Source organism: Sciurus carolinensis, chromosome 3 (genome assembly GCF_902686445.1).
Source record: "Sciurus carolinensis chromosome 3, mSciCar1.2, whole genome shotgun sequence".
Taxonomy (NCBI): Eukaryota; Metazoa; Chordata; class Mammalia; order Rodentia; family Sciuridae; genus Sciurus; species Sciurus carolinensis.
The window spans coordinates 56,193,864-56,219,888 of NC_062215.1; the positions used below are offsets into that span (position 1 = coordinate 56,193,864).

Here is a 26,025-nt window from a genome sequence, read left to right on the forward strand (position 1 = left end):
CAATTCCTCCACCTCCCACTTAGCTGCCACCTGATCTATGAAGTGATCCAGGTTCCTTAGTCAGGTAAGCTGCTCTTTGCTCAGACCCCCAGGAACCCCCAGAGGAAAGTTTGTCAGAACTGGTGGAACACTTCTCTTGATGACCAGCAGGTGTCTCCACTGAGGCCCCTGCCTTGGGTTGGTCTCCCAGGGTTAGACAGTGCAACATCCAGGGAATCCTGGAGTTTCTCTGTGACATGGAGGATAGCCCTGAATTCTGCCTCCTCATCACAACCAGAGCCCCTTCCTCTTGTTCTGTTCCATGCTCTAGATTGTCAGTAAGCTTTGAAGGAAAGCATTGATCTGTTGATAAGCAAGGAACGCTCTGGACTCGCCTCTGGTGATACTGTCCTTAGAGTAACTACTAAACCCCCTACTGGTCAAATCACCTCACATATGCATTTTAGAGGAACATGAAAAGGCTTCTAAGCTGCAGGGTGGCATCAGCAAAGGCACTGAAATGGGATTGGGTATGGGGGTGAAGGGAGACCCACCTGGCTGCAGATGGTCTGCCTGGATAATGGGGAAAGTCAATCGGGTGCAATAGGGTGAATGTTTATGGCTACTCCTTCGATAGGGCATGACTGCAGGACAATGGGGTGGAATCAGCCAGGAGTATGTGACAGGGACAGTGAAATCCATCAGAAGCTGCCTGCCTTTGCCCCACATGGAGAAATTGCTGCTCCTCTCCTCACCCCTTTCCCTCCATCCTGACTCCATGACCCTTCTTGCCCCATCTCCTGCCATCTCACTCCCCCCATTTTGAGACCCTGACACAGGGGCGTAGTGACACACTGGCATCTCAGGTTCCAGTCTCTGCCATACCCACCATCCAGCCCAGGCAGCACCGTCTTCCGCATGGCCAGGACCAGGCCCAGGGGCGAGCCAAAGAGGAAGAAGTCAGACACGTCAAAGTCGAAGCGACCCAGGCTGACCTCAGGGAGCTGGGGGCCCCCAGCTGCAGCGAGCTCAGCCTCATCCTTCAGCATGCTGGAGTGGATGCTGCCAGAGGGAGGAAGACACAGGGGAAAGCAGGTCAGGGAAGGATGGGGAAGGTGGAGCGTCACTTAGCAGGACAGCCTGAAGCCTAAGAGCAGAGTGCCCAACCTCCATCTGAGGGACGCAGTTCAGAAGCCAAGTCTGCTTACCCGACACCTCAACATGAGTTGGCGACAATCTCAGCATTGGCCACCAAGGCCCAGTCAACATTTGGCTAAAGCAGGGGTCAGCAAACTTTTTCTGCAGAAGGCCAGATGGTAAATATTCTGGACTTTTGTGGGCCATATGGTCTCCATCGCACCAATTTAATTCTGCCATCAAAACATGAAAGCAGCCACATAGGATACTTCACAGTACGTGTGTCTGCTACAACTTTATTTACAAAAATGGGCTGAGCACCTGGGAGTCACCAAGCATCATGCACACAGACAGACCTGCCCCATTGTGCTGCCTGGTGATGGCCACACTGAGAATTCCCACACTGTCTACCAGAGAAGCCCAGCCAATACACAGACAGCTGACTAGTGTCAGTCCTGCCAGGATTAGGGCTTTTGTTGTAACTCTTGTTGCAGGCAACCCACAGAGACAGACGCAAACAGCTTGGTCTCCCCACCCCACTCCAGCCTGCAGATGAAATGGAGCTTAAGGAGAAAAAAAGAGACAGGACATGACATGCAGAATCCCAACCACTCCCATCCCAGATGCCTGGAGCTCCAACTTCTATCCAGTCAGAGACCCAGAGCTGGATGCTGAGGATCAAGGAGGAAAACTGGGGACCTCCCTGGCCTTCCAGTGAGCATAAGATACCCCTTAGAGGTGAAAATAAAACAAGGGAATTGTGTGATATATCAGTCAATTAACTGAATGCAAATTCAACAAAAATACTTGAGTTGGAGGAAAACAAAACTTAGAAGTAGCAATTGAGATAAAACAGGCAAGCATCCCAGGCTCTGGAGTGAGAGTCTGCAAAGGTGAATTGCCAGTTCTCTAGTCGCTCTGCCTCTCACGGTGTGAGCAGCTCACATGGAGGAAGATGATGCTGGTGTTTGACCATATGGATTTCATATACAGTGTGGCCGCTAAACACGTGCCAACTCTTTAATTGCCAAAGAAACAGCCATCTGTCCCTGCACCAGAGGGAAAAGCTGGCTGTGTGGGACCAGCTACTGAAAGCCTCCAGTTTCTTATCACTCTGCCTATTTGGGTCTTTCCTAAAGGATTTTTCAAGGATGAACCTTCATTTGCATATTGCTTTTCTAAAGTATAATCCATCAGAGGAGATTTAAATATTCAGAAGTTTAAACACACAGGGGTGTGACCTAGTAATTACATCACTGGGGATCTATCAGAAGGAAATACAGTCATCACCCCTTTGTCCACAGGGATACATTCCAAGACCCTTGGTGGATTCCTAAAACCACGGAGAGCACTAAACCCCATGTATACTTTGTTTTTCCTAATATGTACACACCTGTGATAAAGTTTAATTTATGAATTAAGCATAGTAAAAGAACAACTAAGCATAAAGCACAACAATTTAACAATATGCTACAATGAAAGTTATGTGAATATGGTCTCTTTCTCAAAATATCTTACTGTACCTTTTCACTTAAGGCAGTACTTTACAGCTTCTCTTTGACATATACAAAATGCCAGCATTGTTACTCTTGCCATTTGGGGCCTTTATTTAGTAAAATAAGGGTTACTTGAACACAGCAATGTGTTATCACCACTGTCAATCTGATAAATGAGATGGCTGCTGACTAACAGGTTGGTAGCATATACAGAGTAGACACCTTGAACAAAAGAATAATTCACATCCAGAGCAGAACAGTGTGAGATTTCATCATGCTACTCACAATAGTGTGCAATTTAAAATTTATGACTCATTTATTTCTGAAATTTTCTAGTCAATATGTTCACACAATGGTCGATCACAAGAAATTGAAACCACAGAGTGCAAAACTGTGAATAAGGTAAGACTACTGTAATCCTTATATATACATCAGTGTTAATACACAAAGATGATCACTGTAGTGCTATTTATAAGAGTGAAGAGCTGGGCGGGGGGAATATGCAGTTACTGGGATTCAGTAAGCTGTTATCCATTTGCTCAATAAAGTATATTGCCATTAAGAATATTTACCAACTATTTTTAATTATATGGGGGAAAGATCATGATGTAAGAGATTTTGAGTTTGTTTGAGGGAGGTTTTGTTGTTTATTTGGTAGGTTGGTTGGTTGGGTTGTTTGTTTATTTTCATTAATACCATATGCAAAGTATGTTCAAAAATATAGAAAGGAAATACTCCAAAGTGTCAACAGTGACTCCTGTGGCTGGGGGGAGGTTGAGAGAGGTCTTTTTTGTTTGGCAGTGCTAGGGATTAAACCCAGGTCCTCACACATGCTAGCCAGGCACGCTACCACTGAGCTATACCCACAGCCCAAGATGATATATTTTCTAAGTGTTTTAATGACCTCATGACACTTATCACTTGGGTAAGAAATGAGGAGGGTGGGAGGGAAAAGAGACTTGAGGAGAAGGAAAGGAAAAAAATACACTCCTGCCAATTTGTGATTAATACTCCTTTATATCCTAAATAAAAGTACAGATCATTCATTTAACCCATGTTGGTTAACTATCTCTTTTAAAAAGTTAAAGGACAGTTCATGGAGGGTCCTACCTGGACTACAAATAAAAGTGTATTGTTGCTGGGTGTGGTGGTGCACACCTGTAACCCCAGTAGCTCTGGAGGCTGAGGCAGGAGAATCGCAAGTTCAAAGCCAGCCTCAGCGACTTAGTGAGACCCTGTCTCAAAAAAAGTTGGGGTGGGGGGAGTGGTGAGGGTGTGGGGATGTGGTTCAGTGGTTAAGTGCCCCTAAATTCAATCCCTGGTACCTGCCAAAAGAGTGTGTTGTGATCAAGGCACTGAACTGGGGACCTCCGCTGATTGGTAACTTATAGTGTGACTGGCCCCCTCTGAGAAATAATGAGGACACACACCTGAGATAGCTCACAGAACATACCCCCATCTGTTATTCCACTAGATCTTCAAACTATGCAGAGAAGTAGTGTGGGCAGTATTAGTCTTTTTCAGAAGATGAAGCTGAGGCTCAGAGGGGTGAAACAAATTGACCCCACTCTTTCTACAAGTTTGAGCAGAGTAGAGACAGAAAGCAAATCCCTGGATCTCTATGCAGGACTCATGACAAGTGACCCGGATCCCAGCATTTCAATGTTTGCCTCTGGGCCCCCATGGAAGACCTGGGACATCTGACTGTCCCCTGGATGCTTTGGTGGAAAGAAGCCAGAGGCCAGGGTGGGGGCTACCTTGAGAGGAAGGCATGATGCTGGGTGATGGCCTCACAGTCATAGGTGGAGGAGTCGCTCTGTTTCCGCGGCAACGGTCTCTTGGGCTCCTCATCCTCTACCCCGCTGGAGATGTCAATGTTGCTTTTGCTGAGCCGCTTGCTACTGGTCAGACTGCAGTCTTCCTCTGCCACAACCGGTGTGTCCTTGGGGGCCAGGTAGAAGACAGGAAGCACTGCAGTCACAGAAGTCCCTGGAGCCCTGCCTCCTCCCCCAGGCAACAAAGCCCTTCCTCCTGCAATGTGGGGAGCTATGCTTTCAAACCATGCAATGCAATGATGGGGGATTTTAGGCACAGTTATCTCCTATGTCCACAGAGAAGGGGCCATCCAGCTGGGATGCTGGGCAGTTGTCCAGTGAGGTCAGCACCCTATGGGCCTCAATTTCCCTACCTATGACAATAATCTCTAGCAACTCTTGCAGGATTGCAATATAATCCTTTGTACCATGGACATCACTGTGCCAATGTGAAGGGCCAGCACTACCACCCCCAGGGGAGGCCCCTGCTCTTCCAGGGTTGGGGGAGGGCTCCCAGAGACACACCCTCCCCAGTCCCACCATCTCGCCACACCTGGGTGCTGCTGATGCTCCCCTTCCGGCTGCTGCTGCCAGGGCTGTCCCCCGAGGTTCCTGCACTGTAGCAGATGGCATCAAAGGCCAGGAGTCCACCCACACAGTCCCCAATGAGACACACCTGTAGGACACACAGCTGGCACTGCAGGCCTGCCCCCTGCTGACCCTCTCACCCCCAACCCAGACGAGCAGGGGTTGCTTTCCCATGGGAGAATAAAGCATTGTCTTAAAAAGGCACTGAGAACCCAAATGGGAAGCAAGGTCATCCTGGGGTCATGGTTTTCTCTAGGGTCAGCCCAAGGACGAAGATTAGCCTATGTTCAGTGGTCAGACTCAGCTAGGGATCAGCATGGGCTCCAAATCAAAACTCAGAATCTTGGCCTCATTTTTCCAATCTGCAAAAGGAAGGCAAATCCCAAATCTCAGAAGCCTCCTTCCATTCCAGATGCTCTGATTCTAGACAGACCTGCATTATCTTTCTGGCAAATCCCAGCCTCTCTCCCAGGTAGCAGCCAGGACAGGGCAGGGAGGGCAGGCCATCCTACCTGCCCACTGAAGCCAATCCCATCAGAGGACTTGAGGAACTCGCTGTAGACCTGGTTGGCTCGCTCGATGACAGTGGCAACAGCATCCTGGTACTGCGGGGAGGAGATGGCCAGCAGGGGCAGGGCGGCCAGAGGGACATGGTCCTGGCTGCTGCTGAGGCAGCCCTCATCATGGCTGGAGGGGTTCAGGCTGCAGACAGGGGGCCCAAGGTAAGCCCAGCCGGGATCAGGAAGCAGCCAGGTGTGGGGCTGAGGACCAGGAAGAGGAGGGCACTCGCTGGCCTGGCACTGGACACCCAGCTCCAGGGACTCTTCGTGAAGACCCAGGCAGGTGCTCGTGTGAGACAAAGCACAGGCCATGGAGACACGGGGAGCAGGAGGTGGAATTCAAGCCTGTGCTGACTGCTGTGTGTCCAGCCCGTGGTGTGGCACCGCCATGCTCTCCTGCCCTCTTCTCCATGGCCCTAAGGACACCCCAGTTCCTAGGAAGAAGTCAGCCAAGGAGCCAACTAGTGTGGGTTGGGGTGGGGACATAGCATCATGCACACTTCCTGGAGGAGAGAAGGTCTGAAGTAGGTTTTCAAGGAAGCTTTTGGAGAAGCTGAGCAGGGAAGAGAGAGGGCATGCCAGATGTGGAGCTCACACAGTGGCCACTCCTTGGAGGTGGGCACCTCCAAGGTGTATGCACAGTGTTGTGATCCCCATGTATGGTGTGTACCCAGAGCTTTCCTGGGCTTTGCAGAAAGGGCTAAGAGAGCCTGCCCTACAGCATCCCCACTCCTAGGGGAGTGTTGTGGACTTCACATCGCCTCCCCACCCCAACCTCCCTGCCTCCCTATTAGGAAGTCTCTCCCTGTCTGGGCAGCTCAGACCCACCTGAGACCACTCTCTCAGTAGCCCACCCATGCCCATCTGGCTTGCCTCTGACCCCTGGTGCACTGTTGAGTCTGGACACTGAAGGAGGCTGGGAACTCCCAGCCCTGCCCAGAGCTGAACCTTCCCCAACAGTCAAAGCTCTGGCTGACCCAGAGCCCAGCGCAGATACCCTAGGGACCCAATGGAATCTAGGGCAGGTGACCAAGCTCAGGCACTCTCAGCAGGTGGCAGAGTTCTCATGGTGTGCACGGCAGGCACCACCAGCTATTCCTCATCTCCAAAGAACACAAATTAGAGGAAACAGGCCTCGATTGCAGCCGGAGAGATTTTAATTAGCTGAGAAAGAACTCCCTCCCAGCAGTGATTACAGGGTGATTAATGGCCCTGGCAAGGAGCTACCTGGGGGAGAGGTAAGCTCCCTCCCGCTGCACCCTCAGATGGCCCAGCTATCCATCTTCCTAGAGATAGTGGTGACCCAGCTCTGGAGGTCAGATGTCCTGCGGTGGGGGAGAGGTGGGGTCCTGAGATTGATTAGGAACTAAGACAATTAACTCCCGGACAGATAGCATGACAGGAATGGAGCCACTGCCTTTGGCTCAGCAGCTTCCAAATCCTGCCACAGAGTGAGTAGTTGTTAAAGATGCAGATTCCAGGGCTCCCACCTCCTGGTTCAGTTGCTTCAGGGGTGAGCCTGCACATCTTGCTTTTGCAGTTTGACAAGAATCACACCAGGGACTGGGGCGATTAGCCAGGTGGGGAACCAGCAGCCTAATCCCCTTCCTTCCTTCCATCTCTGATTGAGATCTGCCTGCGGGCGCCCTGGGAACATGGATAAATCGGTCTCTGCTCATTCAGTGCAGGAAAGGGAAAGAGGGAAGAAAAATTCCAGTCCATGCTGGCTCCTGATCAACTCAGGGCAGTGGGACTTTGGTCTTTCCAGGAACCCCTGGATCGTTTGCTCAGCTAAGCCTCTCCTTGGAGCCACATCTGGTTGAGCATACCAGCTCCCTTTTCTCAGCTCCCTGCTGGGATCTCTTTCCACCCTCCCCAAGCCTCAGGGGCAGCCTTGAGGCTCTGGCAAGGTCTTGTGGGAGGAGCTAGGATCCAGCTAGAGGTGCCAACAGCTCTCTCACCACAAACTACAGAAAGTACCCAGCTTTCAGTTTCCAGTCCTAACAATATGCCAAGTGCACTATGGGACATGGGCCTTGAAAGTGCTCAGGACTTTTTGTGCGGATTATTGAGAAACCAGATATACACCTGGTTCCAGGCACCCCCTTTAGTTATTCAACAAAAGAAACTTGGGGGCGCTGGAGCCCTCGAGTCCTGGAGCAGAGGGTGGGATTCTGCAGAGCATACAGACTCTGGAGGATCCCTGGTTTCTCGGTTTGTCCCCACAGGTACCAGGACCTACAGTGGATGGGGACCCACCAGCATCTGCAGCGAGAGAGCTGCCCAGGGCTCAGCCTGTTCTGTTCACACCATCCCTGCTCTTCCTACTCCATGAGGTTCTGTGCCACATGTCAGGACCTCTCCCTTCGCAGCCCACTCTCCACTGAGAGGAGAGAGGAAGAGAACACCTCCTCCTCCCTACTCGGTGTCTCCATGCACAGGCTTTCCATGTGCTGACGCTGGACTGAGTGCTGTGCATAAACCAGCACATGGAATCGTCATATTGACTCTGGGAGGCAGTTACTATCATAATTACTCCCATTTTACATTTTACAGATGTGGCAACTGAGGCAGGAGGAGGTTAAACAGCTTCCCAAGGTCACACGGCAGGCATTCAAATCCAGGCTGATCTGAGAGGCTAACACTTAACTGATATCATACTCAAAGTCACCTCCTCCAGGAAGTCTTCCCTGGCCTTCTCTCAGAATGCCTGCAGTGCTCTGGGCCACACCCATTATAGTATTTACCCTAGCAGGCAGCAATTGTAAAGCTTAGGAGTGAGGCTGCCTGGGTTTGACTCCTGGCTCCATTTGCTGGGTAACTCTGGGAGAAAATGCTGAACCTCTTGGTTTTCTTATCTGTGCCAACTGAATCAGGCCTACTGAGAAGGAATTGGATCCAAGGACTCATGGAGACCTTAACACCGCCCACTCCCAGGTAGAAGACTCTCACAGACCACTTTCCATCAGTGATGCTCATGATCAGTCTGGATGTGACACCTCCCAGAGGCCTTGGCAGGTACCCACCTGCCCACCAGGTACCCATGTGGCAGGAGCAGCCCCTCCAACGTCCCCCACCCCCACCAACCCAGCTATTCCAAATGAGCAGAAATGGACTCACTTAGAGACGAGTGAGAAAGCCTCAGAGCAGATGGCAGGACAGGGGACGAACTTGATGAGGATGTGGCCCAGAGCAGCAGGGAAGTGGGCACGCATGACCTTCTCCAGCACCGAGCTGAAGGTGTGGATGTCGGCCGCCTTGCAGGATGGGTCTCCAGAGCCCGTGTCCAGGATGTTCCCTCCATGCAGCACCAGCAAGAGAACGTGTGTCTTGCAGGAGCGCTGAGAGCAGCCTTCCTGAGAGGGACAGGGTTGGGATAGAGAGAGGCAGGCAAGAGGAAACGGGGACACACAGGGGATGGGAGCTGTGGCCACAGTTCCAAGCCTAGGAGCTCTACAGTTCCCTGTGTGCTAGGACCACCAGTGCATGAAGAGGGTGTCTCCAGGAGGGCAAGACCCTGGATGTATATCAGAGCAGGAAGAGTCTAAAGAGATCCTTCCTGTTCAGAGCCTGAAGCTCTGAGAAGGACAGGGAGCTGAGCTGTGCAGGGTCTCTCCGTAAGTCAAATGAAGATGAAAGCTAGGCAGCCTGTCTACCATCCTAGGACTCTTCCTAAAATGCTGACCACAGATGGGCCCAACACTCTTGAAAACCCAACGCACCTCACTATCCTCGTGGATCTCGATGCTTCCCTGGGCTGGGAACTTCTGTCTTCTCAGGGAAGCCCGGTACAGTTCTCCTACAGAGGGGACAGAGGAGAACTCAGCACCTCCAGGAGCTCCCATGGCAACTGGACACTCCCTGGGCCCAGCTGGTCACATCAGTGAGGCCTGGCCTATTGAAGAACTGGGATTATATTAAGGTCTGGAGCTGGGAAGAGTCACCTGGTCCAGCTCCCTGTCTCTGCAGTCCACACATCATGACATGCTTTGTCCTACTAAGAAAAGGAAGAGCAACAGTGGTAGGCCACGGTGGATGGCACCCCTGAGATGAGTAGGGGTGTCCTAAGAGGGGACTGTCCTGGCTTTCCTTCACCAAGAACACCGCCATAGTGTTGTACCATCTGATGACATCCACTTCCAGTCCTGGCTGTCAGTCTGAATCATGCCTCCCTCTGAAAACAGCTGGAAGAGCTGGTGTGATAGTTAATTCCATGTCAGGTTGACTGGACTCAGGGATGTCCAGATTGTGGTGAAGCCTATTTTCTAGGTGTTTCTGTGAGGGTATTTCCAAGGGAGATTAACCTTTGAATTGGGAGGCCAAGTAAAGAAGACTCACCCAGTCCACGTGAGTGGGCATCATTCAATCCACAGAGGGCCTGGATGGCATAAAAAGGCAGGGGAAGGGAGAATTTGCTCTCTCTTACGAGTATGGATGTCCATCTTCTCCTGTCCTTGGACATGGGTGCTCCTGGGGCTTGGGCCTTCAGACTGGGACTGGGACTTACAACAGACTCTCCTGGTTCTCAGGCCTGTGGGCTTGGACTGAAACTACACCCCTGGTTTCCTGGACTTCCACTCGCAGACTGGTCATGGGACTTTTCAGTCTTTGTAATTGCATGAGGCAGTCCCTCATGATGAATCTCTTCATATAACACTTTTTCTATCCTATTGGGTCTATTTCTCTGGAAAACCCTGACTAACACAGATGGATAAATAATTTTTTAAAACCATCTGGTTGAGCCAGGGAGGGTGGTGCACGCCTGTGGTGCTACTTGGAAGACTGAGGCAGGAGGATTGGAAGTTCTAGGCCAGCCTCGGCAACTTAGGAAGATCCTGCTTCAAAATAAGAAGGGTTAGGGACGTAGTTCAGTGGTAGAGTATCCCTGGGTTCAATCCCTAGTACTGCAAAGAATAAAACTATCAGGTTGGAGCAGATGGGGGCAGGTGTAGTTCAGAGGTAGAACACTTGCCTGGTGTATGTTGTGAGGCCTTGAGTTCCATCTCCAGCACCACAAATAATAATATTAATGATTATATATATTTATATATTAACAATAAAATATAGTTTATATATATAAACTACATATATATTATATATCACATATAACGTGTGTGTGTGTGTGTGTGTGTGTGTGTGTGGTTGAAGCTATCAGAGATATAGCAAGGCCTTGAACCATGATCCCAAGGAAGGTGGACTCTCAGAGAGGTATGACCAGCACTTGGGAGGACAGTCAACATCACCCAGAGCTTTGGAGTGAAACTGGTTACTGCCAAAAATGTGCTCCTCACTCCTCCCAGTTGCCTGGCTCAACACCTCCTCCAGGAAGTGCTTCCTGGCACCCAGCCCTTCCTGAGCATTCGTTTCTCTAACACAGAGGTCTATAGCCAAGGGTGGAATCTGGCCCACCACCTGTTTTTGTAAATAAAGTTTTATTGGCACACAGCCAGGTTCATTCATTTACATATTGTCTATGGCTGCTTTCACACCACAGCATTAGACTTCAGAAGCGACAACAGACTTACAGCCCTCGGTGCCTAAAATATTTACTATCTGGCCCTTTGCAGAAAAATGTGCCCACCCCTGATTTAATACCCATGCTCTCAAATGTCATGATATAAGCCTCTCAGGTAGAAAGACATCCAGCAGCTGCCTCCCACCCCAAATAATGCCTTCCACCCTGAGGAATCCTTCCTTCCATCCAGTCACCTTGCCTCCTCTCCTTTCCCCACTGTGAGATGGATAGCATTTCCTGAGACGCACAGTTAGGCTGTGAAGCACTTGTTTGCCTTCATTGATGGGGAACTTACTTGCCACTTGCCTCTTACAGAAGTGTGGTCCCAGTGAGGATGGTCTTTTCCTTCACACCTCCCACCCTCTGGGAGCCTGCAACTCCCTGATAGCATCACATCTGGGGAGGGTCTTTCCCACAGGCTTTGTGGGCATCCCTAACCCATTTGTGTGTGAGTCAACACCTCCTCAGTCTCCATCAGCCCAGGAGGAGAGTGCTTTGCAAAGAATGTTCAATAAAGAGCTTTTCTCAGCAGGAAAGTGTAGTTTCTGAAATATTCTGTCCTCACAGACACAACCATGGTCAGAGGGTAACTGCTTTATGAGCTCCTAGCAGCTGACCACACAGACAGGAAATCGTTTCCTAAGTGATGGAGGGTTTGGCTTTTAGGAGAAGGAGAAAAAATTTGTTCTGAGACCTGACTCAGCCAAGTACTTTCTGATACTTCTTCCAGTGGTTCAAGTTCTTCTGCCTTTCAGACATACTAAAGACTTGGCCTACCAGGCATGGTGGCAGTGGCGCATGCCTATAATTCCAACGGCTCAAGAAACTGAGGCAGGAGGATCACAAGTTCAAAGCCAACCTCAGCAACTTAGTGAGACCCTAAGCAACTTAGCAAGACCCTGTCTCAAAAATAATAAAAATAAAAATAAAAAGGGTTGGGGATGTTGCTCAGTGGTTAAGCAACCCTGGGTTCAATTCCTGGCACCAAGGAAGGAAGGAAGGAAGGAAGGAAGGAAGGAAGGAAGGAAAGAAAGAAAGAAAGAAAGAAAAAAAAAAGAAAGAAAGAAAGAAAGAGAAAGAGACAGAAAGAAAGGCCTGGCCCTGGGCTTGGCTAGGGGAGACCTGGACCCTGCCCTCAGGACAAGACAATAATAAAAGACCACAGGAATGGCTTGATTTTACTGAGTACTTATTATGTGCCAGGCATTTATGCGCTTGACATGTATCATCTCATCTTGTCTCAATCATCCTCTCATATTGGATGGTTTTGTTCTTAGCCCCATTTTATAGTCAAGCAAACTGAGTTCAAACAATCCAGGTCACCTGCCCCAGGCCACATAACAAGATCGAGGGAATCCAGCTGGAGGACCCCACGCCGGGCAGAGGAAGATGCTTAGCCAGGTGCTGCTGTATCCTTCTGAAGCACACAACTTCCCAGTGAGGTGAATGTAGCAATCCCCATTCTGCAGGAGAAGGCATGGAGGCACAAATTGACAATGGCACCTTGAAGATTAAAGCCCAGTTCTGCTGCCCGGAAACCTGACAACATGAAACGTTTTGTCAATAGGGAAACCACATGCCTGGGAAGGAAATTGACATGAAGCAGCTGCGCTTCTTGGTGCATGCAGCCTAGTGCCCAACTCTGGGTGGTGCAGGAGGGACAGGAGCATGGCCTGGGCTGAGACCATGGGAGTGGAGCCTGGGACGCCCCTCACCTTTGGGGCTGGGAGAGACCTGGCTAAACTAGAAACTTTGGAACCAGAGTGCTGGAGTTGGAGACATGCTTCCTATCAGCCGTGTGACCCATGCCTCAGTTTCCTCACCTGGAATACTATTATTAACTACCTCACAGAGCAGTGGTGAGGATACATAGCTCATATGCATGAAGGACTTCCGGCAGGACCTGGAGTGTAAGAAGTGCTCTATGTGTGAGCTGCTTTTGTCATTCTTATTATCCAGGCTAAATCAGGGGCACAGAGCTGGGGCCACAGCTGACGGATGGGGTTGGAGGCTGATGGGGACATCACCGCCTCTGCACTCGCCTGCCCTGCCGCCAAGTCCCTCCCTGAGCCCTGGCAGCCTCGCCAGCCTCACTGGGCTGGGTGCCTGCTTGCAGTGTGATTACAGGATTAAATGCTGTGATTGCCACAAATTACCATAGTGAGTCTATAAATAACTTGCAGGGAAGACATGAGGGTCCTGCTGTCTCCTGGGCACCATGCCCTCCAGCAGGTGGGGGCCGGAGCCTGCACCCTCGCTGATGACACAGACTGAAGAGCTCCTGCATCCTCCATCTGCCTGGAGTCAGCTCCTTCGGGCCCACGCCATGCTCTGGGCAATGAATTGGTGGACATGTGCTGCATCCCAGCCACAAATGATGCTGAGGCGGTTCCTGGCTCAGCCGAGACAAGAGCCATAGGCTGGGACTGGGCAGGGTTATCTTCAGTGCCATTCCATCCCTCCCCAGCCAAAGGGAAGAGTCTCACCTCCTACGCAGCCTGGGGACAGAGCCTCGCTTCCTTTCTTCACACAGCTAGAAATGTTTTGCTCTGGGCAAGGGAGGAGAGGAGACCTAGCCTGCCAGATCTAGACTGTAGTCCAAGGAGAGTTGACTACCAGGACCAAAGGTACCCACATTTCCAGATATAGAAGGCACATATCCAGCTGCCCTAACTGCACCTTGCCCACAAGGTTTTGCCTCAGAACCAGCCATTCCTACCACAATCCAGGCCACTGGCACTGACTCGCCCACAAGACATCATTTTTTTCTTCCCTCCTTGTCTTTGCTTATGCTGAGCCTTCTGCCTGGTAAGCCTTTTCTCACTTTACAGACCAGAAAACTCCTACTTGTCCTGCCAAACCCTGCTCAATTGTCACCGCCTCTGGAAAACCTTCTCAGAGCTATGTAGGCCATGATGGCAATCCCACAGCCAAGAGTTGGGCCTGGCTTACTGCTGTGGGGTTACTGTATGTTTCCAACAGACCCTTGAGAATAGGGTTCATAAGCTTTCAGGTCCTGGCATTTTTGTGAAAACTTTTTGGAAGCAAAGATTCCAGGACACACACAGCCTAAACCCTGAGACTAAATCCCCAGGAGAAATCAAGTTCAGGGAAGCATGCCCCAAAGGGAAGCACATGTCTTGAAAGTCTCCAGGGGAACTGGTATCTGGGAACCTCTGGGAATTCTAGAACTGCCTGGTCTGGGCTTTGTGGTTCCCCCTATAGATGTTTCCCCAGAAGAACTGCCACCAGAGGTCCTAGGTGGTAGGGAGCCACAGTAAGGGGCCCAGGACCTCATCACCAGGCTGTTAGTCCCCGCTTCCTGTTCATTTCTGTTTGTATGGCCCAATTCAGGCTGGATCCCTGCTGTGTCCAGATTTGGGGTGGGTAAACTGACAGGTGTTTTTGTGATAATGTTTTATGACAGGCTTTGAGGCAGGCTGGCTACCACAGTGCCTGCTCCCAGCACCCTGCCAGCCCCGGCATGGGGACCAGTAGCACACCAAGCTCACCATGGCTCCTCCTGCCATCTGAAGAATGGAGGCTATTTTTGTTTAATCACAGCCTTGGAAAGGCACAAATCGTGATCATCCCTTCTAATTACCCATGCACCACACTGCTCTTGAGACAAAAGCCAAGGTCGTCAACCACATGTTCAGTGCCCTGTACAAAGCAACACCCCAACTTGGCTGAAGAAGACAATTGTCTCTGCTGCTCTTGCCACCAGCTGCAAGGATCCACCAAGAGTGGATGCTAGGGGTGCCTCTGGCTGGCACTAACCACTTGATCTCACCCTCTATCCTGCCAGCCCCTGATGGTCACTGTCACCTCCATTAGTCACTCCTGGGGTTAAGGGAGCCAAGCTGGTCCCAATTTGAGATTATGCAACATGTCCTGAGAAGTAGCTACAAAAGTATTTAATCCTCAGTGAAATCCTGGTAGCACATGCATGATTAGAAACAAAAATGTGTGCATAAACCCAATGACTTTACTCTCTTGCTCTGAAATGAGATTTGGGAGATAGAACTGGAAAATATTTGGGACAAATGCAACCTCATTCAACAATAAGTGTGTGTGTGGGGTGGGGGGGCGAGGTGATTTCCAACCACTATACTAATCCCCCAGGTAAATCCATGAAGAGAAAGATCACCACACACACACACATACACACACACACACACACCACACACACACACACACACCCGACAGACCAGGACAAAAGTCCTAGGATAAGAGATGAACACCCTGTCCACACCACCATGTAATAAGTGTGTTTGCTGCATTCCCTCAAAGAGTCAGGAAGCCTGAGATTCTGAGGCCAAGCATGAGTGTTCTGTAGTTCTAGCCTTCATCCCAGCAGAGTAAGGACCCTGGGACCCCAAAGGGACCCACAGGCATAACTGCAGACTCACTTCGAGGGGCTGTGAAGAAAAAAAGAGGAACCAAGAAATTGCAAATGGGAAATGTCACCTGTATTTGATTCCAACTAGAAAATCTGGTATTAATTCCCAGGCAAGTCATGGAGCAAATGAATAAACAAATGTGTTTGTTTGTTTGTTCTGCAGTACTGGGGGTTGAACCCAGGGGTACTTTACCACTGAGCTATATCCCAGCTCTTTATTTTTTTATTTCGAAGCGAGGTCTCGCTAAATTATCTTGAACTTGAAATCCTCCTGCCTCAACCTTCCAAGTGGCTGGGATTACAGATGTGTGGGCAGCACCTGGCTAAACAAGTTTTAAGGACCCTTAAAAGAGAAGCAGTGGTCACTAGAGTTTTGATAGGTTCACTTGGAATGTTCTTTGCCAAGGTCATCTCATTGCTTGTAAAGTAAGTAGGCCTGGGAACTGGAGGGAATGCCAAGGTGTAGGGTATCTGGGGAGGAGAGACACATGGGCAGAATGATAGATTTACCTAAGGAACCCATGGCTGTCACCACAGCAGCTCACAGAATGTGGTTAGTACATAGGGGACCAGTACAAGAAGCCACCAAGCGACACTGCAAAGTTCTGTCCTGGTCCACAGGTAACCACCCAGAGGGTGTCAATAACAGATTCCTGCCTGGCCCAATGCTGGAAGTGGGAACTGATTACCAACACAGGATGCAGATGGGACTGCATGGAGCAGGGGAAACAAAAGGTCCTCTTCTGAAGGAATTACAACTTTTGTAAAACAGGAAAATTGATTATCCAGTGAAATTTTCTTTAGGAACCAGTTAGCAAAGATGAAAGTGAACCAGCTCTGACTGAAGCAGGTTAGGGGAGGGGTCAATATAGTCAGGATCTTAAATGTCCCCAAAGGGCTTGGTCCCTGGCCTGTAGCACTACTGGGAGGTGGTGGAATCTCTAGGAGATGGGGCCTAGTAGGAGGAAGTTAGGTCATCAGGGGTGTGCCCTAGAAGGGGATATTGGGACTCTGGCTCTTTCCCGTCTCTCTCTTTGCTTCCCAGTAACTTCATAGTGAAGAGTCCTCCTCCAACACACGCTCCCACCATATACTGTGCTGCCACAGGCACAGAGAAACAGGGCTAAATTACCATATGACTGGAACCTCTGAAATCAATAAGCTAAAATAGTCTTTCCTCCTTTTAAGTTGATTATCTCAGGTATTTTGTCACAGTAACAAAAATTGACCAAAATAGGGGCCCAGAGCCCCACTTCCTTACCCCAGCCCACCCTGGCCACTAGGCAGTTCCATGGGGTTCCACAGAGCATGACTTCACAGTCACAGGCCTCATTCACCAGCCAAAGTCCAGGCCACTTCCCCTGCAGGTGCCTCAGCCCCAACCTTTGTGAAAAACAACAATCTAGGTAGGGGTAGAGAAGAAGTCTGGGGCCTTGTATTAGAAGGAAATCCACCAAAATGTTGCCGGCAATTTTCTCTGGATGCTGAGACAATGAGTGATTATTTTTTCCACTTTCTATTTTTCTCTATTTTTCAAGTTTTCTCTAGAGAACCTATGTTTCTTTTAGTTTAAAACTATTTATGACTATATCCATTGAATAGACAATGCAAGCTTGGGTTATATTTAAGCTAAGGACATTTTCATACCAATCACAAACCTCTACCCTAGTAAATAAACACTCCAAAGAAAACAAAGCCAAATGTTGTCCTGCCCTCTGGGAACTGACAGGATACTCGGGTGACATAAAAAGAAAAGAGATGCTTGTGAAGGAAAAGAATAACTTGAAATGTGATGAGTGAATTAAGATTCTGGGTTTGGGATAAAGAACCAACTCAACATCGCTTGATAATTTCTACCCTCCAGTTACCATGCAGCTTGTGAAACCAAGATGAATCCCACACAGCACCTACCTTCAAGGATCCCTCAAGTCCCTAATATCACATGACCAAAACATGTCTCATGGGGGGTGGCAGGTCACATGACCAAAGGCTGCAAACATCCCTGAGTCAGGTTAATGGGGCTGCCAAAGTTACTTCTCCACTTCGGAGGCTGCTCAAACCAGAGTCCACAGTTCAAAATGAGGAGGGGAACAATACTGACCACACTATAGTTCTATCATGTGCATGCATGAATATGCCACAATGAATCCCACTGTTACACACGATTACAAGGCACCAGTAAAAAAATATGGGGAAATAAATGAGGAGGGGACATCCCTGCCCTGCCCCTGCAGCACAGGTCACACTGAGGACTCGTCTGGAACTCACTAGCCAAGTAGGAAAACTATAGAAAGTGGCTCGGAAGTCAAGGAACCCAGCATAGAGGAAAGTAGACCCAAGGGGATCCGGTGGCTGCCTGTGGGTCTGTGCTGCAGATTCACACTGAGCCAAGTTTGGGCCAAGGGAGCAGAGGGCAGAGCCAAGACAAATGAGGTAGGAGTGGCTTCTGGAGAGTCTCCAAGTTTCAGCATAATTTAGGAAATGTTTACAACTGTTCCAGAATGCCCCATGCTGGCCTGGAGGCAGAGGGTTCTTCACTGAGGTTACACAAGCAAGTTATGTAAGTGGCCACTTAGCAGGGAGGCTGGGGAGGAAATTTTCATCCAGGGTTAAGGGGATCTGGAGGCCGAGGTCCTGCCTGTGCCTCCTTAACCTGTTTAGGTTCAGAATCCAACCACATTCACCTGGATTCATCTGGTGAATGAGACACTAGCCCAGACAAAGGCCTGACCCTTGACCCTTGCTAGGGTCTGGGCCCCAGAACCTGCCTGTTGAAAACATGCCATTGGGCTGCCCAGCTGAACATGGCGAACTTCCAAGGAGTAACTGACAGTATGAAGGGACTTCTCTCGGGTTATAAGTGGAGGGATGGGGATTTGAATCCAGCCACAAGACAGGACTCTTTCATCCTCCTAAAAGCGAGGAGTGGGAATGGGATGGTTTCTTTGCTTTTCAATGGCTCTGTGCCATGGCCCTGCCCCTGCAGAGAGACCCCTAGCAAGGAAGAAAATTTGGGAGAGGCTGTTTTGAGGTACAGGAGCTTGCTTGCAACCTGTGGCCCTTCCCCACAAGGATCCCATCACATTAGCCCTGACTGAGCCTGGAAACCAGAAATCAAGTCTGCACACACAAAGGAATGTGAGCACACTCCGGCCCACTCCCTCCTTCTGCAGTAATCCCTTAAGAATGCTTGTGGCTTCCAGCAAAAGGATAGGGGAATGGCTTTGACACAAATGAAAACGTCCTGGACCTCAGAACCCTAACCTAGAACAATGCGCCTTTAAATCACCCCAAAACACCTTGCTTTCACCTCTCAGATGAGCCATTATCAACCCTGTATGATCTAGGGTGAGGAAAATAAGCTCTCTTCATTCCTTGATGGTGAGAGTGAAAAGCAGAACATTCCCTGTGGAGGGCAATTTGGCAATGTCATTCAAAACACAACATGCCCCTGACCCAGCAATGCCAAGTCCACATACAAAATGGTATAGGTACAACACTAATCATGGTCAAGTTGTTTATAATAGCAAAAGACAGGAAGCAACCTATCTGTCCACCAATAGGGGACAGGCTAAATAAATCATACCACAGTGATTTGTGACACACCCATTGCCAAGAGCAACAAATCTGAGCATTGTAAATGTACCAAGACAGCAAGATAATCATGCTGTGTTATTATCCCCGCAAGGATCGAGGTGCAGAATAGAATGCACTGCATGCTCCCATCTGTGTGGGGGTATATATAAAAATATATGTAAGAGAATATTTATGGATATGTTCATGTTTTCAGAGACTATCTGTGGAATGGAATATAAGAAACTCATTATCTTTGCTTCTGGGGAGGTCTGGGTGAGCGAGCATGGGAGAGGGAGTTTCGCTCATCATCTTCCATTCCTTTTGAGTTTTATACCTTGCTCATGAGATATCTACTCAAAAGACAGATTAAAAATAAGAATTTTTTCAATTGCATGTAGCAGGGTAATCTTTTTTTTTTTTTTTTTTTTTTTTTTTTTGAGTAACAAATTTGTATTTTCTGCCTGCTCTGGTTCCTTTGCCTCTGAGGTTTTGTGACAGAGCTTCCTGGCTTTTCCCTTTTGTTTCCAAAAGTCCTTTTGTTCCCAGGAGAAAAGGATTTAAAGAGACAACAGATTCCCTCTGGCTGAAAAAAGAGATCCCCACCCCCAGTCCCCAGCTGAGGGGAGGAGACAGACCTGTCTCATGGATGGAGGGCCACTTGGAAGGCCTGAACATCTGTGCCCAGGAGGACCAGTGGCATGAGAATGAGGAAAGGAGAAGTCCTGGGAGTCAGAGAGGGATCTCTCATCAGCCCAGTGGTTTTGGTAGCTGTAGTCAAAATCAAGTTGGCTCATAGAAACATGGAGGCTAGTGTGACTCCTCCGAGTGGCACTGGTGTTCTGCATGAGACAATACCCACACCTCTCCAGCCACACACACACCCTCCGCCCTGCTCTGTCATGGAGACCAAGGCTCCCTTGCTTCTGATTGCGTTGGGCCAGCAAAAGTGACCCCTAGGAGAACTGGGGTGGGGTGGGGCTCCCTCCCCTGACATACTGAATCATGGGCTGGATTCTAACATAGAAAATCTCCTCACTTCCCCCCACATGACCCTTCCTCTGCCTTCCCACACCTGGCCACGGCCCCTGTGAGGTCCGCAGGTCCCCACTCTACCTTCTACCTTCTCCCCCTATTACCTTCCCTCCCTGAACTCAACCGCATTGGTTTTTTTGACAGGTTTGGGACATCCTCTTTTCCCCTCTCACCCAGGGCACTTGTGCATCTCCTTTCCTCTGCCTGGACCTTCGTGTATCCCTGTGTGCAGATATTCCCTACAGAAACCTCTGTTTGGCTTCCTCTGGGGAGCCTTCCCCTGCTGTGCCCCTCTCCCCAAAGTACCATGGACCTCTCCTGAGACAAATCTTCATACTTTCAATTTTATGGTTATTTGATTATTGCCTTCCCCTCCCCCATCTCCCAGACTATAAAACCCTTTAAAGCTGGAACTATTTGTTTTTGCTGTTTTATACCCAAAGACTCTCATGGTGCTGGCATATCAAGGTGCTCATTAAATATTTTTTAAACAAATGGATGAATGAATTAATGATTTGTTCTCATTTTGCTCTCCTATAAGTGTCAGAGGCTGCACTCATCCCTAGCAAAACACAGACATTGTATGGATAGACTCTGCTATGTGCACAACAGACACATGCTTGTCCTCATGTAGATGGATGCACCAGTGCATTGACACATATGCTGATGCATGCTTACAAATGCAAAGACACACACACACACACACACACACACACACACACACACACACAGAAGCCATGCCAAGCACAGACATACGCACACATGCAAGAAAAGTGCTCCCAAGGCGGACGTCTGCCACCCTGAGCTCATTAAAGCAGGCTAAATATAGCCTGTCTGCAGCTGTGCTCAGCAAGCTGCCCACACAGGCCAGGAAAAGATACCAGTCACCAGGCAGAGGAGTGGGGAGGCCAGCTGCGGGCAAGGGACTTCATGCATTATGCCTGTGGGGGTCCTCCAGGGTAAACTGCAGGCTGGGATATGTGGGAAGGGAAGCTGCTCCTCTGGTTGCTGACCCTATGCAGTGGAATGTGAGGTCAAACTGTGTCCCCACAATGGGTGGGTGACACTGAGCCATCCACATCTTTCCTGTCTGAGCTAAAGATTAGAGCTCAGTCCAGACCAGAAGCTCGAGTCAAGACCAAGCTGGGGATAAATCAGAGCTCATTTGGTGGCTAAGACAGAAACTCAGTTGGGGATGAAGATAAGGGTCAGTCTGAGGTCAGAATCAGGACTCAGTTTGGTCCATTGTTAGGTTTTAGTCTGTGGAAGAGAAGAAATTCAGAGTCCCAGGAGGACTCCACTCTGATTTGCAGATATGACTGTTGGCAGACATTCCCGCACCTGGGACAACCTCTTACCAACCCTGTCCCCATAACTGGTGCCAGCATTGGCCCTTGGGAAAACCCATCAGCAGCCAGCATGAGTCCAGGTGCCATTTGTCATTTCTATTCCATGCAATATCAGTCAGGTTCAACCGCAAAGGCCACAGCGTTTAAGTCTTCCTGTCACAGAATCTGTCCTTCTGTCCATCTCTCATGTTCCTATTCCATGCATCACCTGGACCCAAGCGGTTTTGGTGGGAAGCAGGGGACGCAGGAGGTTGATAGTAGAACTGACTCTTGAGAATTGCTCTGTGGCAAAAGGGACAGAAGAGGGTACCTGGGGTAAGTGTGGGAATGACAAACTGTAGGAAAAAGGGAGCTCAGATCTGAGTCAGTCAGGCATAGGGCAGAGCTCTGGAAATGGAGGAGGGAAGGGAGCTAGTTGTACCACCTTTCTTGGAAGCTCATTTACTCCCAGGGCATATTCTCATTGCAACATGTTCATCATGACTATAGCCCTTCCCAGCCCCAGGTTTCAAGATCAAAGGGAACCTCCTGGGGAACACCCTGCACCCTATAGGAGTCACTGAGGCTAGAAGGGCCTAGGATGAGGAGGGTCTCCTGGAAGGGAGTCCCACCTCCTCCCACAAGATTTGTGAGGGGGTTGGTGCAGGAGGAAGGAGAGTTCCCATCCCACTGAGCCAAGGGTGATGGCAGCTCACAGCAGGAAGTGGCGGGCTAGCTTCCTGCATGCAGCTGTGCGTCTGAATCCCCAGGGAGTCTTCCCACCTTCTGCTGTGCAGGAGGCTGCCTTGGTCCCCTCCATGGGCATGGATAGAATCTCAGTTTCCTATTAACCCATGAGAGGTTGGTGCTGACGGAACCCATGCTCCTCCAGAAAGAAAGTGGGGAGAATGATGGGAAAAGGTGAGGGAAGGTAAGCAGCGGCTGGGAGAACTGCCCAGGCAAAGTCTTTCTGTCACTCTGTAGAAGACAGAGGGGGAGAGTCTGGAGATGGGGAGACCAGTGTAGTGTACAGGAAGACAGGGCAGTCCATGAAAGAGAAGACAGTGGCCTTTGTAATCCCAGTGACTAGGAAGGCTGAGGCAGGAGGATTGAAGTTCCAGGCCAACCTCAGCAACCTAGCAAGGCCCTGCCTCAAAATGAAAAAATAAAAAGGGCTGGGGGTGTAGCTCAGTGGTAGAGTGCCCATGGGTTTAATACCCAGTATAAAAAAAGAAAAAAGACAGTAAGAATAAGTCAGTGTGCTGAAGAATTTCGGAACTGAAGTGGTACGTTGGAGGTTGTTGGTGATCCCCAAGTTTAAACCCAGGGGGCAAAAAGAAGGGCAGAAGAGAAGGATCCTGAGTGCTCTGCTGGAGGTGAAGTGATGTTCTAGGGTCTAATTTAACTGAGTAGTGATGAAGGTAGGAGGATAGTCTAGAAAGACCCCGGGTGCCCTTCACTTCGAAGACTAGAAGGAATGAGCTTCCATGAAGAGGTACTAAGTTCTCTGAGGGCCCTCACCCAGCACCCCTCAGGCATGCATGGGAAGCACCCTATAAATGTCTCCTGTGCTATAAGGAGGTGGGAACAAGGCAGAAACAGAAAGAGAAGCAGACAAAGGAAGCCAAGAGAAAAAGGATCAACAGCCAGGAGCAACAGAAAATCAGAAGCTCTCAGCATGTCAGATCCAGAAGGGTTCAAGTACAGAGAGGACACAAGACGGCCACAGCTAGAGCACAGACTGCACAGCAAGGTGGGGGAAAATGCCCCAGGTCTCCTGCCCCCAAGTCCAAGGCCCTCTCCCTCCTCTTCCCCCACGCCCTACCCCCCTCAGTACACAGTGGCTCCCTGGGCTTCATCCAGTCTGGTTCCAAATTATAAGCATGCACCAGAGGTGGCAGCCTGCCAGGCCAATCTGTGAAAGGCAGGATGAAGACTGAGCTGTCTGATAGCCACAGAGGAGGGACATGTGCCCTCCCACCCCAGGCCACTGCATATAAGGGCTGGCAACCTGACACCTGTGCCTTTCCCTATCCAGAGAAGCCCAGTGCCCTCTGGCCATTTTAGGAGGATTCTTGCTGCTGTGACGATGGCACTGAGGCAGCCACAGGACCAGCAGAGCACTAATGAGACTGAGCTCCACCAGAGGACAAGATACCTTCCTCCCATCTGTACCAGGTTGCAATTGCTAAGATTAATGCCAAAGCCAATAAGACAGAATAAGATGCTTCTTGTGCATCATGTGCAGACCGTGGCATTGCGCATGAATTTTCTCTGATTCCCTAGCAATTCTAGAAAGTAGAGAATATGGTCATTTTTCCATAATGAGTGTACTGAGGCTCAGAGACATTAAGAAATGTGCCCAAAGCATCACAGCGACCAAACAGGCTGTTTGGTCCAGGCCTTTGGCTTTTAAATGCCAGACATTACAGCACCAGCCCCAGGATTTTCTGAGTCCTGGCTCAGGGTAATTTGTATCAACTCATAACTTATTTTTGAAGAATTTTCAAAAACCCGTGGAAAATTAATTAAGGTAATATGCATAGAAGTATACAGTCAGTAGAAAAGCACATTAGAAATGTAAGGCATTGCTATTATTCCTTTTCAATTCAGGTCACAAACTTTTATTTTGCCAATTCTGCATTTAAAATAAACAAACACATTATCATCAATTATCACCATCATTTCATAAAAGAAAAATTATTTAAATGCCAAAAATTATAGGCAGAACATAATTGTGGAAGTATGTAAAAAGTAGCTCTCTCCACTGAATACATTCAACATTATGGAAAAACACATTACAGTGTTATTTTTCTTGCTTCCAAAAAGTGGTGGCTTTATACTTGCGGGTCACTGGCCTTGACAATCTCCAATATGCCATTTCAGCTCCAAAATTCTTCTGCACATTGACTGTTACTCTTTCTTTCTTTCTTTCTTTCTTTCTTTCTTTCTTTCTTTCTTTCTTTCTTTCTTTCTTTCTTTCTCTCTCTCTCTCTCTCCCTCTCTCTCTCTCTCTCTCTCTCTCTCTCTCTCTCTCTCTCTCTCTCTCTCTCTTTCTTTCTTTCTTTCTCAGTATTGAGGATTGAACCCAGGGGCACTCTACCACTGAGCTCCCCCACTGGCCCTTTTTATTTTTTATTTTGAGACAGAGCCTTGCTAAGTTGCCAAGGCTGGCCTTGAACTTGCAATCCTCCTGCTTCAGCCTCCCTAGTCACTGGGATTACAGGCATGTGCCACAGCACCTGGCTTCATTGATTATTATTCTTTACTAAATAAGAATATCCTTAAGGAGCAGAATTTGATGACAGCCTTTGGCAATATAATGTTGACAAAAATCTATAACCATGGGGACGGGAAGAATTTGCCTCTATTGAAACACAATTTTTCAGTCAGGTCCAGAAGAAAGTAACTGTCCTGTCAATTCAATTGTGTCTGTGGGAAACAGAGTTGTGGTTTGGCCTCCTGGAGATAAACCCCAAGTCAGATGCTGTTTTCACTTCCTAAAGACACAGCAGGAATGATCTGGGCTCTTTTCCTTTCCCACATCCCTGGGGAATATGATGGCATCCCTGTGTTAACCATGTTTCTTACTTTATGATGGTTTGGCATCCTGGGAGTCTTCCCGGCCAGAGTTCCCTCCCACAGTTGGCTAATTCCCACAGAAAAAAACTTGCCCCGGGGGAACACACCTTTCACAGGTGACCAACAAAACCTGAGCCACACCACCATCTGCCTCCTTATCTAACGCTCACCCACTAAGCCACAGACTCCCCCATCCTAAACCAACTAGGGTCAGGTACCCAACAACTAGGGACCTCTGCAGCCCAGAGACCAGAGACGTGATTCAAACCAACCCACCCTCAGCCGTCCCTGGCCCTGCCCTGCCTTTCTTGCCTCAACAAAGACTGTGGCACGTGCCTTCGCCTCACTCCTTTCTCGCCCCTGCCCAGTCCTATAGCTGTCCTGTGGCCCTGACTGGTGTGGTGTGACATGTCCCTTCTCTTGGAAACTATGTGATAAATTCTTCTTTCAATAGCATTAGTCTCTGTGTCATCACTCAATCACCTCCATAAACTAAAATCCCACAGGCACATATATAATTGGTCCTCTCTCTCTGCCCTGCCCTTCCTCTTGTTAGGTGTGCTTGAGGTGAGAATTTGGGTGACCAGCCCCTAATCACACCAGGGACTTCGTCTTTGAATTGCATCTGAATGTTAGAATGTTAGAAGCCTTCTCTGGAGACCTAAGCACCCACTCAGGGGTGGGGTCTGGGCTGTGGGAGGCTGGGCTCATGGACTCCTCCACCTAGGCTCAGCAGCAGAGGATGGGAGAGTGTACAGGAAGGCATCCAACCTGCACCCAAGGAGGTACTGGGCAGAGTGGGCTGAGCCCCCGATAGCCACAACCATGGGTCAGAACAGGAGGAAGGAGAAGTAAAGGTAGTCCTGAGATATTATGCACGTAGACTCCTCCCCCCAAACCCAGCCTTTTGTCAAACTCAATACGCTGGCAGCAGACACATGACTACAAAGCTACCCACCAAGTCCACCCAAGATGTCCAGGGAAGACTTGGCCAGCAAACTGACACTTTTTTACTA

The 26,025-nt window shown here is 49.2% G+C and overlaps 1 protein-coding gene across 3 annotated transcripts in view; it reads right to left on the reverse strand.

Annotated features, from left to right (window-relative positions):
- Positions 1-26,025, reverse strand: part of Pitpnm3 (PITPNM family member 3) — an 88,462-nt gene that overhangs the window by 20,311 nt on the left and 42,126 nt on the right. For all 3 annotated transcript variants that reach the window (XM_047545169.1, XM_047545168.1, XM_047545170.1), the window contains 6 exons: positions 9,297-9,373; positions 8,695-8,930; positions 5,527-5,716; positions 4,980-5,102; positions 4,370-4,554; positions 869-1,041 (listed from right to left, as the gene is read on the reverse strand). In XM_047545169.1, coding sequence (XP_047401125.1) covers positions 869-1,041; positions 4,370-4,554; positions 4,980-5,102; positions 5,527-5,716; positions 8,695-8,930; positions 9,297-9,373 — 984 coding nt within the window. The remainder of the gene's footprint in view (positions 1-868; positions 1,042-4,369; positions 4,555-4,979; positions 5,103-5,526; positions 5,717-8,694; positions 8,931-9,296; positions 9,374-26,025) is intronic.